The sequence below is a fragment of the Trachinotus anak genome, unplaced genomic scaffold (assembly GCF_046630095.1).
Source record: "Trachinotus anak isolate AG129_WGS33_773 ecotype Australia unplaced genomic scaffold, CSIRO_AGI_Tana_v1 ptg000008l, whole genome shotgun sequence".
Lineage (NCBI taxonomy): Eukaryota > Metazoa > Chordata > Actinopteri > Carangiformes > Carangidae > Trachinotus > Trachinotus anak.
Genome location: NW_027273859.1, coordinates 14,179,895 through 14,196,036, shown reverse-complemented (window position 1 = coordinate 14,196,036; position 16,142 = coordinate 14,179,895). Strand labels below are relative to the sequence as shown.

Sequence of the window (16,142 nt, the reverse complement as noted above, 5' to 3'; positions counted from 1 at the left end):
AGTAAAGTGTTTTTAAAATATTGTTTTGACTCCGAACTGCCATGAATCAAAAAAAAAAAAAAATCACACAAAAAAGTTTTATAAGTTATTTTAAGTTTAGTATTAGTTCAGTATTTCGCAGGACACCGACAGTTACCGGAAGTACTTGTGTTTTCGTGTGTAAAACGAAGAAGGTAGCTGCTGTTAGCTGGATTGTCTCTAATTGTTAGCACAGAAGAAATAATATGTTACTAATCTTCAAATAAGGAAATAACTAACATTTCAGGTGAGTTACAGAAAACAGCGTTTCGTTATTTTCCAGGACGCAGGTTTTTCCTATAAAGCGAGCAGTTTATATTAGCTAACGTTAGCTAGTCAATATTAGCTCGCATTCACGTTGTGTTTTCTTTACAGGACTTGTATAGATAGGTGGACTTAAGCTATTTCAGAATATGTAGTGTATTTTTTTCGTTGCATTTTTAGTAACCTAGTTAAATGGCAGTCGTTGTTGGTGACCTCACATTTTGGCAAGCTACAGTGACCACATGGGCATAGCTGCAGAGTACTCAAAGTGAATAAAACGTACTGGATGTAATGATGGTTTGGCCAAGTAAATCTCACCTCACTTCCCAGGCTTTCTGCTACATATCGTGGCTTTCATCAGCGGATAGAGTTTGTTCTCTTGTCATGGAGATGGCTCTGGATTCAGCTTACCATTTTGAGTTTCACACTTCCTTTACCGATTTGGTGTTTTATTTGTTGTGATTTTCAGAGATGTCCATGTCCCACCTGTATGGGCGGAGAGGGGAGGAGGAGGAGGAGGGTGTGGAGATTGAGAGCTTTGAGGTGACAGACTGGGACCTGGCCAATGAGTTCAACCCAGACCGCCGCAGACACAGGCAGTCCAAGGAGCAGGCCACCTATGGCATCTGGGCTGACAGGGACTCGGATGAGGATGAGAGGCCTAGCTTTGGAGGCAAGAAGTAAGGCGTGGGTTTGGTTTTGTTGCTGCCCCTTCAGAAACACCAACAACTGTTATTTAAACAGTTAATCACAAAATTGAGTAAACTGCTTGTGTCTTCTCTAGATCTAAGGACTACACTGCTCCAGTGAACTTTGTGAGTGCTGGCCTGCGGAAGACTGCGGCTGAGGAGAAACAGCAGCAAAAAGGAGAAGGAGGCTCTAATGATTCTGATGACGACGGTCCCTCAGCACCTTCCCCTCCTCGCAGCACTGCGCCCAAAAAACTCCAGATGGTAAATTCTGTCATGTGTGTTATGTTTTTCAGCCCATTGCAGTGTAACCTGCAACAGAAAATTATTATATAACAATTATATAATTTATGTTAATGTGTTGTTATTGGCAGGGTAATTTCCGTGGGAACCAGTCACAGAGGTTTGCAGGTGGCATACATTCTGGAAAAGGCATTGGTAACTGGGAGAAGCACACCAAAGGAATTGGACAGAAGCTTCTGCAGAAAATGGGCTACCAACCAGGCAAAGGCTTGGGCAAGAATGCACAAGGTGGGTAAGCCCGAGGAGGCTATTGTATTGAGATGTTTAGTAACACTGTGCGTTTAACAAAAGTAGAGTGGATAAACTTTGACATGTCAACCTCATATTGGTGCAGGTATTGTAAACCCTATTGAGGCGAAGGTTCGTAAAGGCAAGGGAGCAGTGGGTGCTTATGGCAATGAGCGAACCCAGCAGAGTCTTCAGGATTTTCCTGTGGTTGACTCAGATGAAGAGGAGGAAAAGGTAAAGTTGACAAAATTTGTCTTTGCCATTGTTTCTATCTAGAGCCACTGTTCTGTCATATAGCAGAAGTGGTTTTGTTGGGTCAGTCAACATTATTTTGACATTTTTTCTAATTCTTGTCTTTGTAGGAGTTTCAGAAGGAGTTAGGCCAGTGGCGTAAAGATCCTGCAGGGTCTGGAGGAAAGAAGAAACCCAAGTACTCCTACAAAACTGTAGACGAGCTGAAGGCCAAAGGCAAACTGGCAGGGCGGAGCACAGCAGCATCCGCTGGAGAGCTGGCACAGGTCAAGGTATGTTAGACTCCTGCATTAACACTCCCTTGCTCCAGTCTCATAGGAATGTTATCAGTGCACTACGGCTTGGATCTTAACATGCCTCAAATTAGGCTGTAATGCTGTGATAAGCTTTAGGAACTTACTCAATACAAACCCCTGCGGATGCTTTTTTTCAGAATCTCAATAACCCCATGTCTCTACCCATCACTAGGTAATAGATATGACTGGAAGAGAGCAAAAGATATACTACAGTTACAGTCAGATGACCAGCAAGCACAGTGTCCCAGATGAAGGTCCACCAAGCATGTCCACTCGGGATCAGAAAGGATCTGGCTTTGCTTTGCCTGAGCTTGAACATAACCTGCAGCTACTGATAGACCTTACAGAACAGGACATATTACAGGTATGAGGTATATCAACCTGAGCCTTGTTATATGTTGTCATGGTTTCTATAAGTTTTCCATGTAACATTCTGCTACCTCTGCTTCTACCACATACTGACATACTTTCTCTTTTTCTCATCATATTAACCCCTTCTGTAGTCTGCCAGACGTCTACAGCATGAAAAAGATGTAGTTGTGTCTCTGAGCCACGAATCACGGGCACTGCAGAGCAGACTGGATGCAGAGCAAAATGCCATCCAGAGAATGGAGGCCGTACTGGCGCTGGTGGAGCGTTTTCCTTCTGGGGAGACAGCACCTGGGGAGGGACCCACACTGCAGGTGTATATACTGTCAACACTCACAGACTGTTTCAGTTTTAGTAGTTCCGTTCCGTTCTGTTTTCAAATCCACAAACATAATCCTTTTGTGTGCTTTCCTCCCTCTCTGTTCAGGAGTGTGCCCGGATCTTTGAGACATTACAAACAGACTATTACGAAGAACACAAGACAATGGGGTTGGCAGACCTGGCTGTAGCTGTTGTTCATCCGTTACTTAAAGAGAAACTTCGTTCCTGGGACCCACTGAAGGTATGCTTTTGCAATTATCTTCTTTTGGGGTAACTACATAGTCCCATTGAATTTAATTATCTATGATTAAGTGCCAGTTCTGAGACTTTTCTGTTTTACTTTTTCAGGACAGCTCTTATTGTCTAGAAGACATCGGTCAGTGGAGAGCAATCCTTGAATCTAGAGACCTCCACTCCAGTGCTCCAGACTCAAACATGGACCCTTACCACAGGTCATTTTAAGCAAACAAGCACTCAGCTCTTGTTTTTGTATGAATAAATTCAACTTGCGAGGTGATACAGACTGTTTTTTCCTGTTGGTGTTTGTGACGTGTGTGTGTCCTCTCTTTCATTCGTTCCAGACTGCTGTGGGAAGTGTGGATCCCAGTGATGCGGTCCTGTGTCTCAGGCTGGCAGCCTCGTATGGTCGGGCCAATGGTGGATTGTGTGGAAGTGTGGGCTCCTCTCATCCCCCTGTGGATCCTGGATCACCTTTTGGAGCAGCTGATCTTACCCCGGCTACAGCGAGAGGCAAAACAAACACACTTTATCCACTTGAAGACAGATTTACTCAGATATCAAGAAACTCTCATAGTTTTGATCGTTTCACGTAATTTACTTGTGAATAATCGGCCTTTGTCTCCTGTTTGATAGGTGGATACCTGGAACCCTTTAACTGACACTGTGCCAATCCACTCCTGGATCCACCCTTGGCTGCCTCTTCTCCAATCACGTCTTGAGCCTCTGTACCCGCCTATCAGGAGCAAACTGTCTAACGCATTGCAACGGTGGCATCCCAGTGACACCTCTGCCCGGCTAATCCTGCAGCCTTGGAAAGATGTCTTCACACCAGGTGCATGGGAGGCCTTCATGGTGAAAAACATCATCCCTAAACTAGGTATGTCTTCATCAGTAACAACCTTAAAGATGCCAGAGCAGTGGGAGAAAATGTCTTTTCTTCTGTTCCTCTTATCATTCCTTGTCCCTCTTTTTTTTTTCACTGGTTTCTCTTTTTCACGTGATGGGTCCTGTTTCTCTCCCCAGCTCTGTGTCTGGAAGAGCTGGTTATCAACCCTCACCAGCAGCAGATGGAGCCATTTCACTGGGTGATGGACTGGGAGGGCATGCTGTCCCCCTCCAGCCTTGTGTCCCTGCTGGACAAAAACTTCTTTACGAAGTGGTTGCAGGTCAGGCAACATGCTTACATCGTAAATACTTTACAGAGAGTTATTAAGATGTTGTTGGCCACATCCGAATATTTTATATATTTACTTTGATTAAATCTTCGTTTTGTCTGTCTTTTGTTGTTGATTATAGGTACTGTGTTCATGGTTGAGCAACAGTCCTAACTATGAGGAAATCACAAAATGGTACCTTGGTTGGAAAAGCATGTTCAGTGACGTTTTGTTGGCACAGCCACTCATAAAAGAAAAATTCAACGAAGCTTTGGACATCATGAACCGTGCAGTGTCTTCAGGCATGGGTTAGTATTGTATGCAGTTTCAGGATTTAAACACATTAAAACAATATGACATAAATTCTTCATAAAATATTGATAATAAAGCAGTAATGCACTTTTTTGTCTACTGTACCAAAATATATTACAATTCCATCTCTTATCCACAGGTGGATATATGCAACCCGGTGCAAGGGAGAACATCGCATATCTCACACAGACAGAGAGACGAAAGGACTTCCAGTATGAAGCGATGCAGGAGCGCAGGGATGCTGAGAGTGTGGCTCACAGGGGCATCAGTGCTGGTGTGCCAACTAACTTTAAAGATCTTATCCAGACCAAGGCAGAGGAGAACAACATTGTCTTTATGCCCTTAGTGGCCAAACGACATGAAGGCAAACAATTGTACACATTTGGGCGTATTGTCATCTACATAGACAGAGGGGTTGTGTTTGTGCAAGGAGAGAAGACCTGGGTCCCCACGTCTTTGCAGAGTCTGATAGATATGGCCAAGTGAGGTTGGATTGACTAATTCCCTTGTCTGACAAGTGTAAAAGAGTAAGCAGAGCAAATGTTTACTTTTTATGTATCTTAAGAACACTGATCTTTGTCATATGTGACTTTGTACATTTTTGGTGTCATTAGAATTGTGAATAAATCATTTTTGAATGTATATGGTCTACTTTTGGTCACTGAAATAACTTGAAACTGACAAAAGGAATAATACATAAAAAAATTACTGAAAATTAACTAATGAAAATCAGACATTGCTTTTGAATTGTGGTTCAACAGAATCATTAAAAAAAAACTAACTAATGAAACTGGCCTGGACAAAAATGATGGTACCCATAACTTAATATTTTGTTGTGCAAGCTTTTGAGGCAATCACAGCAATCAAGCAATTCCTGTAACTCTCAGTGAGACTTCTGCACCTGTGGACAGGTATTTTGGCCCACTCCTAATGAGAAAACTGCTCCAGCTGTCTCAGGTTTGAAGGATAACTTCTCCAGACTGCATGTTTCAGCTCCTTCCACAGATGTTCAATAGGATTTAGATCAGGGCTCATAGAAGGCCACTTCAGAATAGTCCAATGTTTTGTTCTTAGCCATTCTTGGGTGTTTTTAGCTGTGTGTTTTGGGTCATTATCCTGTTGGAGGACCCATGACCTGTGACTGAGACCAAGCTTTCTGACACTGGGCAGCACATTTCGCTCCAGAATGCCTTGATAGTCTTGAGATTTCATTGTACCCTGCACAGATTCAAGACACCCTGTGCCAGAAGCAGCAAAGCAGCCCCAGAACATAACCGAGCCTCCTCCATGTTTCACAGTAGGTACAGTGTTCTTTTCTTTGTATGGGTCTGTGAACACAGAGCTGATGTGACTTGCCAAAAAGCTCAATTTTTTTTCTCATCTGTCCAAAGGACATTCTCCCAGAAGCTTTGTGTCCTGTCAATATGCATTTTGGCAAATTCCAGTCTCGCCTTTTTATGATTTGCTTTCAACAGTGGTGTCCTCGGTCGTCTTCCATTAAGTCCACTTTGGCTCAAACAGCGACGGATGGTGCAATCTGACACTGATGTACCTTGACCTTGGAGTTCACCTCTAATCTCTTTGGAAGTTGTTCTGGGCTCTTTGGTTACCATTCGTATTATCTGTCTCTTCAATTTGTCATCAATTTTCCTCTTGCGGCCACGTCCAGGGAGGTTGGCTACAGTCCCGTGGACCTTAAACTTCTGAATAATATGTGCAGCTGTAGTCACAGGAACATCAAGCTGCTTGGAGATGGTCTTATAGCCTTTACCTTTAACATGCTCGTCTATAATTTTCTCTCTAATCTCCAGAGACAACTCTCTCCTTAGCTTTCTGTGGTCCATGTTCAGTGCGGTACACACCATGATACCAAACAGCACAGTGACTACTTTTCACCCTTTAAATAGGCAGACTGACTCTTTACAAATTTGAAGACACCTGTGATGCTAATTACAGGACACACTGTAGTTTAACATGTCCCTATGGTCAAATTATTTTCAATCATTTTTGTCCAGGCCAGTTTCATTAGTTAGTTTTTTTTAAATGATTCTGTTGAACCACAATTCAAAAGTAATGTTTTTATTATTTATTTATGTATTATTCCTTTTGTCAGTTTCAAGTTATTTCAGTGACCATTGTGGGTTTTTCCTACTTTAATGGAAGGGTACCAACAATTTTGTCCACGTGTGTATGTACTTAAAGTAAATAGCATGGTTGTGTGTATGATATTAGTTGGTTTTAGAAGGTTTTGCTTCCAACACAGGCATGTTTCATTACAAGAAAACAGCTTTTTGGTAGTAATACTGCTGACAGGGTGGTACTAAAGGTCATTATTTTTATATATATATATATATATATATATACAAAAAATATATTGTTACATTGTTATTTATGTTACAAATCTGTTTAATGATTTCCCTCTGTTACGGTATTTCAACTTTAGAGTACATTTGTTTTTTCTTAATTTTTCTGTTTGTATGGGATAATCTAACACAAGCGATAAGGCGAATTAATGAAGTATTATATTTATTTTACTTTAGTGCCGTCATTTTCAATGGCTTTCAATTTACATTTGTTTTACTGTAGGTGGCAGTACAGCTGCTGAACGTTTTTGGTGCAGCAGGGCTTCCGTCCGTATTCGACACTTTGCGGTGAAACAAAGTACCTTGTACATGTGCATTTACACACGATTTAATCATTTCAGACGTTTGTTTTCATCTCGGAGGTAAGTGAATACTATAAGATATTCTGTCAAACATATGTTTTATCCACAGTTTGGTGTCTGTGATTGGGAACCTGCTTTTGTGAGCCGACAAGCTAACGGTCGTTAATCAATGAGCTAACCAACCTTAGCTATCAGAGCTACAGTGCTAACAGTCGCTAGTTAGCTAATAGGGAAATATTGGTGGCAGGTACATTACTGTGACTAGCGTAAGATTTTCATGGCTTATCTTACTTTTATTGTATTTATTCTACATATCTCCGGTCTTTATCCAGCTACCCATGTCGTCGGAAGCCCTGAAGAAGCGAAAGTCGAAGGTCCTTCGCAGTGAAGGAGGAACCCCAGAGATGAAGCGAGGTCGCGCAGAGGGGGACCAGCAGGTGAAGTCACGACGCCGCCGGGAGGGAGTAGATGAGGGGGCCACAGGGGCACCAGCAATTTGTAGGAAGTACGGAAAAGTACGGAAAGACCAGGCCTGGTCAAGGTCCCGTGTCAGCAGCAAACGCCCTCACTGGCGAGCTGTCATTGGGCACTGTAGTCGAGATATGAAATTCAAAACAGTGAAGTTCAACTTAGTCTAACTTTCACGTAGACATTGAGCTACGAAGAACTTAAAAAGAGCTTATCCACTATAACAAGTTATAAAGTTTGCACATCTGATTTGCAAAGATGTGTTAAATGAATATTTAGCTTCTATAACATTGTTTCTGGAAGTACAAAATACCTTCTTGCTAATAATGCTAATAATAAAGCTAATAATTTCAGTTTAGAAATAATCAGATCTGAATTAGCACCTCCCGGTCAGTCTAAGCAAAAACTGGGTGTTATAAATCTTGCAAAGGTTGCATTTTCATAAAACTGTTGGATCACTGTCTCTTACAGGGGTTTTGTGTCTTACGCCTATTTACTTTTGACCGGCATCAGAGAAAAGTCTACATAAGGTTAAATCTGCTTTTGTAATTGGGATGAAGGGCCTCATGTGACTCAGACTCTAATCTCTTGTTGATAAATGCGCCATGGGAGTGAATACTAGGCTGCATGTGCATCGTTTTTATTGAAGCACTGTATTATTACCAACCAGATAACTAGGTATTGATTTGGGATAATGTAAGTGTAAGCAATCAATACTGAAGTTTGAATCTAGCTCAGAGTCTTGTTTGGGACCTGAGTGAACTCAGTCACTCATCAAGTCTGCGTCCTTGGACTTCTCTCAACATCAGGAGAAGTGGCCTCAAGTTTGCGCAGAACCAAACAGGGTGTGATATACTGTTTAATTGTAAGTGTTTTTTTCTTTTGTTTAGGATGTACGCGTGTACAGTGAGGAAGTGGAGCTGGACGGCAGGGACCCTGAGCAGGACTTTCTGCAGTACAAAGAGTCATGTGAGAGTTTGGCTACACTCATGAGTGAGATTCAGGAACTTAAAGCCAATGGAGCCAAGGAGGGGGTAAGAATTATGCCTTCAAGATACACAAATCTATTCTGTCATTATAGATGGATTTCATTGTCCGAAATAGTATATTCACCTTAGAGATTAGTTCAGCTCAACAAGGTGATGTGCTAGTTTGCCTCTGTAGAAACAAGTACAATGGCCTACAGCAGAAACTTTATACATACTGTTTGTAGTTATTGGTAAATCTAATGCATCATAACATTGTATATATGATCCCAGACAAATAAGATTCTGTGCCTTCATCATAATCATGAACTCTAACTAGTTGTATCTGTTCTCAGTGTGCCGAGGTTGAGCAGAGACGTATGCAGAGCTGCATCCACTTCATGAATTTGAAAAAACTCAATCGTCTGGCTCATATGCGACTAAAAAGAGGCAGAGACCAGACACACGAGGTAACTCCCACACAACTCTTTAAAGCTGCTCCGTGTTTATGAGATATTAAAAGATATACCAGCTTAAGTTGGTTCACCCTATTCCATTCATTTGCTGAAAAAGTGCTGCCTCAACTCCCTTTTGTGCTGATCACGAAAGGAAGGTCGAACACCGAGCACTTTGTTTCTACTTATAACACCCTAACTACAGTAGCTGCTACTGTCAGCAAAGAGAGCTTATACACCCTCAGGTTTGTTATCGTTAAGGGTTTTTCAATTCTTGTTCTTATTGAATCCTGGTTTGGATTCTTGGCATGTTGTTTATTGTGTCAGGGTGACCTGGGTTGTGTTTGCAAACTAGCATTAATCACTGTCTTTTTTTTTTCCTCCAACCAGGCAAAGCAGAAAGTGGATGTGCTGCACCTTCAGTTGCAGAACCTGCTGTATGAAGTGATGCATCTTCAGAAGGAGATCAGCAAATGTCTGGAGTTCAAGTTAGTACAAAATATTATTAGATGAGAACAGCTTTTACTTGTTTCAGTGTACTTGAGACAAAGCAGCTTCACTCACATGAAGTCCTAGTTTAACATTACAACAAAGAAAAAGAAAACTTCATTTATTTAGAACTTAAATTGCACACATTGCAAAGTGCTTTTTAAAAAAAACAGTCAGGTCACATGATGCCTAGAAATTAGGACCCCACCACCTGCAGTACTTTCTCATAAAGAGAAAGTACTGCAGTATAGTCAGTCAATCAATATGAGCTTGAATGAAAAAACATTGCTCAGCTCAAGTGATACAGAAAAATTCCATTAAAAGTTGCTCATTTAGAGTAATGCTTGAAAATGCGGCTTCTTAGCTCCAATGTCTCTTTTTCATATTCAGATTTTCAGAAATGTATTTTGTCACAATGGTAGTTAACTTCTGTTTCCCTGTCCCAGGTCTAAGCATGAGGAAATAGACTTGGTGTCTGAGGAAGAGTTTTACCAGGAGGCCCCCCAGGAGATTTCCAGGCCCCATCTCACAAAAAATGACCCCCACCAACTCACACTGGCTCGACTGGACTGGGAGCTAGAACAAAGGAAGAGGTACGCAAACCAGCACACATCATAGTGCATTAGTAGTGTGTTGTGGTAAAAAAAAAATCTGTCTTAACTTTTTTGGAAGCACAGATCAGTTGTTAAAAGTTTGTGTTTGGATACAGGTTGGCAGAAAAATACAAGGAGTCACAGGCCACAAAGGAGAAGATCCAGAAGAGCATTGAGGTGAAGAAGGAACATCTGAGAAGCCTACAGCCTGGACTGAATGCCATCATGCAGGTATAACAGCTGTCTAGGTGCCATATTATCAAGGTTTTGTCTTCTGACCTTTGATTGGACCATGAGGAGGACCAAGCGTTTTGAAAACATGTTGGTCATTTATTATTTATGACATTTACTGCCTCATTTATTTGCTTATTTATTTTTAAAGAAAACCTCATTTGTCATTGAAGTCGAGGTGAAACTGCTGTGCCACCACTGGGCACCATGGAGAGATCCTCTGAATGACAATGATTAATGCTCCATCTCCTTTGTCAGGCCTCTCTCCCAGTGCAGGAGTACCTGTCGATGCCTTTTGAACAGACTCAGAAACAGACTGAGGTTGCACGCCATCTCCCTCCACCTCTGTATGTCCTGTTTGTTCAAGCCAATGCCTACGGCCAGGCCTGTGGTCAGTAATCATTAGAGAATATCCTACGTTTAAGGACAAAATAGAGTTTTTCTTATTGCGATTCAAGCCCTGATTCTCAGTGGTTTATTTTTATTTTCATTTCAGACAAGAACCTGACAGTGTCGATCAGTGGTGATGTGGATGAGGCCAAGGCCTTGTCCAAACCCCCAGAAGATTCCCAGGGTACAAACACTTTTATTCATGCCTGCTGTCAAACATGCATCATGTTCACATATTCATATAAGATGTTATGTATAAAGATACATTATCAACTGAAGAAACATTAAATCATTTGTTCCGTATTGTCCAGATGATGAGAGTGATTCAGATGCAGAGGAAGAACAAGAGAAAACGGTGAGTCTCAGGCTTGGCTTTACTCCGAAACACGCGCACACAAACACACACACACACACACACACACACACACACACACCCACTCACACCCTCACACCCTCAGGTCAGTGAGTGCACAGATTTCCTAAAATACCCATCTCTTCACCGGACACACAAACTGTCCCTGAAGCCCTAAGTGTCACACATTTTAGCAGGTTGGGGAGCAGCACCTATTGATCGCTTCCTGCATCCAGATGAGTATTAGCGGGAGGATTCTGAGAAATATTTACCAAAAATGGCTAGGTGACTGTAACTTGAGCCCACCTAAGCACGCACACTCAGTACCAAACCAGTGCATGTTTTTGTTGCCTGGACTGTCCGTCTGGATGTTTCTCTAGATGTGAAGCGAAGATATATTTTCTAAATTACAGATTTATCAACAACATTATTATAGTATTTGATTGCAGTCTCTTGCTGTGTCTCAATTCACGTACCTCCATACTTAAACATTTACAAGTACTGCAACATGCAGTGCACTATAAGTACCTGGATTGTGCACTCAAAAGTGTAAAATGATGGACGCCTCTTGTCCTCAATGCTCACCATCTTGGCTATGAAACAGAGGGGGAGGGCCCACCAACACATTTTCAAACTGCCGGTGGTGCATGACAGAGAAAAGTAAAAACATTAATTATTAAGTGAAGTGAACAAAACAGCTGGCAGATACTTTTGGAGGGTGATGATCGCGGTCACATGTTGCAGTCGTCACTTCTGGTGAGTGCACAACGGTAGCGGTTTATTTGGGACATCATTACCCTGTTGGAATTCACATACTGCACCAGTTGGTATACTTTGTACACAGTGTACTACATGTGAGTGTATTGACTGAAGTATCTGATTTGAGACACAGCATCTGTCTGGCCATCTGCATATGAGAACTCATCGGAAACACTCTCTTGTTTTTCAGTCTGTCACTACTTTCAACCCTTCCTTTGAAATTCCACTTGCTCCTTTAATCTGTAATAGTAGAGGGCTGAAATGCTTTAGAGGCTAAGTGACTATCGTGTTTCTCCTGTAATCAGCTGAAATTTGATGCAAATTGTTTTTCTAATTTATTTGATATGCCACAGTGTCAAACATGCACTTATTTAGCTTTATTTCTTTCATTCTCCTGTTTTCATTGCTTTTTATTGTCTGTTTTCTCACAGAAGAGGAGAAGGCCAACTACAGGTGGCCAGCTGGATGACAAAAGACGGGAGATGCTGAAAAGGCACCCTCTATCCCTCTGTTTAGACCTCGAGTGTAAAGGTAACACAATCTGCACAATCTTGTGTCTTTGTATGTCAGAGTCTGTGCAAAATGGGTCTTCACATTCCCCATCTATATGCACAATGTTTAAGCCCAAATATAAATAAAATTCATTAGTTACATTCCTTGTAATGCAACCATGTGTATGTGTATATGTTATGTAATGACTCCATCCCATCAGATAGTATGATATAGAAGAGAGAGAGAGAGAAACCCACACTGTTATGATAGCACACCACCACTTGACCCTCATGTTCCCTCTGCTGGCCATGAAAGGAATGGTGACAGATTATAAGGAGACCTGCATTGCAGGCTTAACTCTACCTAAGGGAGGAGGAGGGAAGGGAGGGGTAGAGGTGAGAGAGATGCTTGCAGCATCATGGGTCTGCAGCACCTACAAAAAGCTGTAAGCATATTTTCTCATCACCGGTCTTTCTCTGATTCCTGCTTTTATTTCTAGTACCTTCCCTCTCCCCAGTTATTCTCTCTGCTGCCATCTGCAGTGGTCATTTTACTGCAGTAAAAGCAAAAACTGAGCAGTGTAGGTGTCTTTGAGTGACAGGATGTCACTGAGTTCATTCAGGCTGCAGTGTGGCTTGTGAAAGATGACCCTCAGCATAGTATGTATCCCCTGGGTGCTGCTATCATTCATTGTGACCACACCTTGTTATTGCTATTTAATGTGCTGCAGTGTAAAGTGTAAACGCTGGGGGAGGTTCACTGGGAGGATTAGTGAAAAGAGGGTGGTTCAGGGAATAATGAATGAAGCTTCTAATGGATTAATTTATCACTATGTGTTATCCATCTTGTCTCCACAGATGGCAGCATCCTCCATCTCTACTTCTACTACCTGATGAGTCTGAACATTATGACAGTCAAGACCAAGGTCTCCACCTCCACAGACCTAAACTCAGCCATCAGCGCAGGGTGTGTGTGTGTATGGACCTACACATTCATCTCCCTCTCTGTGTTGCTGAAAGGAAAGTCTCATGATACCTTCTTTTGCAGGGAGCTGCTGAAATCAGACACTCTCCTCAGCTGTCTGTACACCAGTGACCAGGGACGGGAAACGCCCAATCCAGCTAATCGCTACCAGTTTGATAAAGTCGGGTGAGGATGTCAGATGATGATGTGTAGGGAACCACAGCAGTGAATTTAGCAAAATCCCAGCAGAAATAACCCATTATTTCCTTTCAGGATTGTTTCCTTTGCTGATTATTTGGAGGAGCTGGGCCATCCCTACATGTGGGTTCAGAATCTCGGAGGATTACATTTTCCCAGTGATGCCTCAGAGGTGTGTGCTGAAATTGAGCCATATCCCAGCAGAGCACAGGTTCTGTGTGTTACAGCCGGATAATGTTGGCACGTGTTCATGTTTTTCCAGGGTGTACGTGTGGGCAGTTCTCTAAGTGCCAGTCACATGGAGAACACCATGAAGCTGCTGAGGGGACGAGTCCAGTCCCGCTTGGCTTTGCACAAACAGTTTGCATCTTTAGGTACTTTATTTGTTAACAACTTTTGACATTAAATACTCCTAACGAACAGACTGTTCTGAGATTGTTTGTGCTCCTATCCTCAGAGCACAGTATCATCCCGGTCTCCAGTGAGTGTCAGCACCTCTTTCCTGCCAAGATCATCTCCCGCTTAGCTCGCTGGACAACTATCAGTCACCAGGAGTACATGGTACACACACACACACACACACACACACACACACACACACACACACACACACACACACACACACACACACACACATATACACATATACATTTACAGATATTTGGAATCACAGGTACTGAAAGTATTTGTCCAAAAATGCACCTGATGCAGCACATGTATCACTGTGATTTTTCTCTTCCTTTCAAGGATTTGCCATATACACGTCATGTGACTGAGGCTGGGCTGGCAAAGGAGACTGATCTGTACTTCATGGGTGTGGTCGAAAGAGGCACAGGTATATAATAATCACTGACAATAGAACTGACTATAGAACTGGTGAGTGAGTGATCATAGTCGAGTGATCATATTCTACCATTGGTCAGCCTAATGCCACGTTACTGAGTTGGAACTTCTCCATTGCCTGTTGCTCCTTAAAAATGAATTAACACAAGCAGTTTCTATCAGGGGGGGTTACAGCCTGCGGTGTTGCCAACTTAGGGCATATGTCACTAGATTTAGAGACTTTCCCCCCCAAACAAGACTGGGTATAAACCAAGTACATAGCAGTCACCCAGACGTCCTGGCTTCCTTGTTACTCGGGAGCTGCAGTGAAGCAGAGCTGCACTTCCAAATCACTGAGCCTTGCCACCGTTAAGGCAAATAAACTGCATTTATTACATATACCCTTTTCACTAAAGGAGGCAGAGGAATAACTAAACATAAGGCACACAGAGCAAGAGAGACCAGGACAGTAGGGAAGGAGAGAGAGAGAGGCCATCAGTGGCCATCACTGCTAAGCTAAAGAAACTAGCAGATCTGAATCATATGTAAAGAACAGAAACACCTGCAATCATAAATGAGACAATACGCTTACTGCAGCATGTCAGCAGTCTTTGTCTTAAACTTCTGTGTGTGGTGATTTTGTCAGACAACGTTGCAGGTATAAAGTCAGGATTTTAGCAGCTGAGATCAGCAGCTTGAAAATGGCGTGGAAGTTAACATGTAGTCTTAATGGATTGCGTTTCAGTCACTATTTCACACTTGTTCCATTGTCTGACAACAGAAACGGAAAAACATGTAAATGAGAACAGCTTTATTGGGAATTTAGCTGTACATGTGAGCACAGAGAGTAGGAGACACAGATAGAAACAGAAATAGGGCTGTAACCGGCTGATATTAGGCAGAATGCATGTAGAATGCAGTGATGTCTGTTATTTACATGGGTTCTGCAACAGTTTTCAACTACGTCCTAAATTTTGAACACTGAATATAGGCAATTCAGCTATAATGTTAGGACTTGACCTAGTCTTGTTTATAAACAAGACGTCTATATCTCTCTTCCTTTCAGCTCGTCTCCATGCCGCTGTGGTGCTGAGCCCCCGTTACCCAGAAATCTCTCCTCTTTTCTCCCTCTCTCTCAGCTGGAAAGGAGAACGCAGTGGACGCACTGACGACAACCTTCGAGTACGAACTTATCAATAATGGTCATTTATGTCCCAGAAGCTAGTGCTCTGTTGCTATATGAGTTCATTTTATGTCTAGTCCTGTTACTGACAACTTTTACTTTTTTCAGGCTATGGAGAGTGAGGTCAATGTGTTCAAAAATGAACTAAAGGGGCCACGTCCAGGACACCAGCTCCTGACCAATCAGTTTTCACGCTTGTGTGTCTGCCTGGATGTGTATTTGGAGACTGAAGGACAAGATGATGGCGTGGAGGGACCTCGAGAGTTCCCCCGTGAAAAGATGTGCTTGCGCACTGTCAGGTACAGAGTTACAGAGAGGAATTAGTTTATAATTTACACACATTTGATCAGTGACACACTGAATAGACGTACCTCTAACTTCTCTCTCTACACTTCATTTTCAGGGGCCCAAATCGTCTGAAGCCATTCAAGTACAACCATCCTCAGGGCTTCTTCAGTCATCGCTAAACCTGTATATGATTCTTCCTACTGTGCTTGACAGCTCTAACTCATCCAAGTTTACCTTTGTGATTCTTTGACACTCAAGTATCACTTTTTAAAAGTCTTTATACCAGTGTGAAAATAAAAGAACACTTTGTTATTTTCTTGAATGGGTGTGTATCTGGTCTTTTTATGGCTCTATTATCTCCAGGCTTTGTTGTGCACTCCACA

The 16,142-nt window shown here is 42.2% G+C and overlaps 2 protein-coding genes across 2 annotated transcripts; both read left to right on the top strand.

The window, feature by feature from the left end:
- Positions 1-125: 125 nt before the first annotated feature.
- Positions 126-5,088, top strand: tfip11 (tuftelin interacting protein 11). Its single transcript, XM_071482804.1, has 15 exons — positions 126-265; positions 752-962; positions 1,067-1,235; positions 1,346-1,502; positions 1,609-1,736; positions 1,865-2,026; positions 2,223-2,414; positions 2,554-2,733; positions 2,847-2,981; positions 3,089-3,192; positions 3,322-3,490; positions 3,614-3,857; positions 4,004-4,146; positions 4,277-4,442; positions 4,586-5,088. The coding sequence occupies exons 2-15, from the start codon at positions 754-756 to the stop codon at positions 4,930-4,932; spliced, it is 2,505 nt and encodes an 834-aa protein (XP_071338905.1). The 5' UTR covers positions 126-265; positions 752-753; the 3' UTR covers positions 4,933-5,088.
- Positions 5,089-7,032: 1,944 nt separating this feature from the next.
- On the top strand, positions 7,033-16,081 carry thoc5 (THO complex 5). The gene is made up of 20 exons (XM_071482805.1): positions 7,033-7,171; positions 7,444-7,548; positions 8,470-8,613; positions 8,901-9,014; positions 9,390-9,487; positions 9,935-10,081; positions 10,198-10,312; positions 10,571-10,703; positions 10,809-10,886; positions 11,014-11,057; positions 12,245-12,344; positions 13,163-13,271; positions 13,353-13,454; positions 13,542-13,638; positions 13,729-13,840; positions 13,924-14,027; positions 14,214-14,301; positions 15,355-15,470; positions 15,580-15,770; positions 15,875-16,081. Exons 2-20 carry the CDS (start codon positions 7,450-7,452, stop codon positions 15,936-15,938), a joined length of 2,055 nt encoding a protein of 684 aa, XP_071338906.1. The 5' UTR covers positions 7,033-7,171; positions 7,444-7,449; the 3' UTR covers positions 15,939-16,081.
- Positions 16,082-16,142: the final 61 nt, after the last annotated feature.

Coding starts and splice junctions, on each gene's coding strand:
- tfip11 (XM_071482804.1), top strand. CDS start 754: ATGTCCATGTCCCACCTGTATGGGCGGAGAGGGGAGGAGGAGGAGGAG. Junction 963..1,066: donor CCTAGCTTTGGAGGCAAGAA/GTAAGGCGTGGG, acceptor TGTCTTCTCTAG/ATCTAAGGACTACACTGCTC. Junction 3,858..4,003: donor AAACATCATCCCTAAACTAG/GTATGTCTTCAT, acceptor TTCTCTCCCCAG/CTCTGTGTCTGGAAGAGCTG.
- thoc5 (XM_071482805.1), top strand. CDS start 7,450: ATGTCGTCGGAAGCCCTGAAGAAGCGAAAGTCGAAGGTCCTTCGCAGT. Junction 13,272..13,352: donor AACTCAGCCATCAGCGCAGG/GTGTGTGTGTGT, acceptor CTTCTTTTGCAG/GGAGCTGCTGAAATCAGACA. Junction 15,771..15,874: donor ATGTGCTTGCGCACTGTCAG/GTACAGAGTTAC, acceptor CTTCATTTTCAG/GGGCCCAAATCGTCTGAAGC.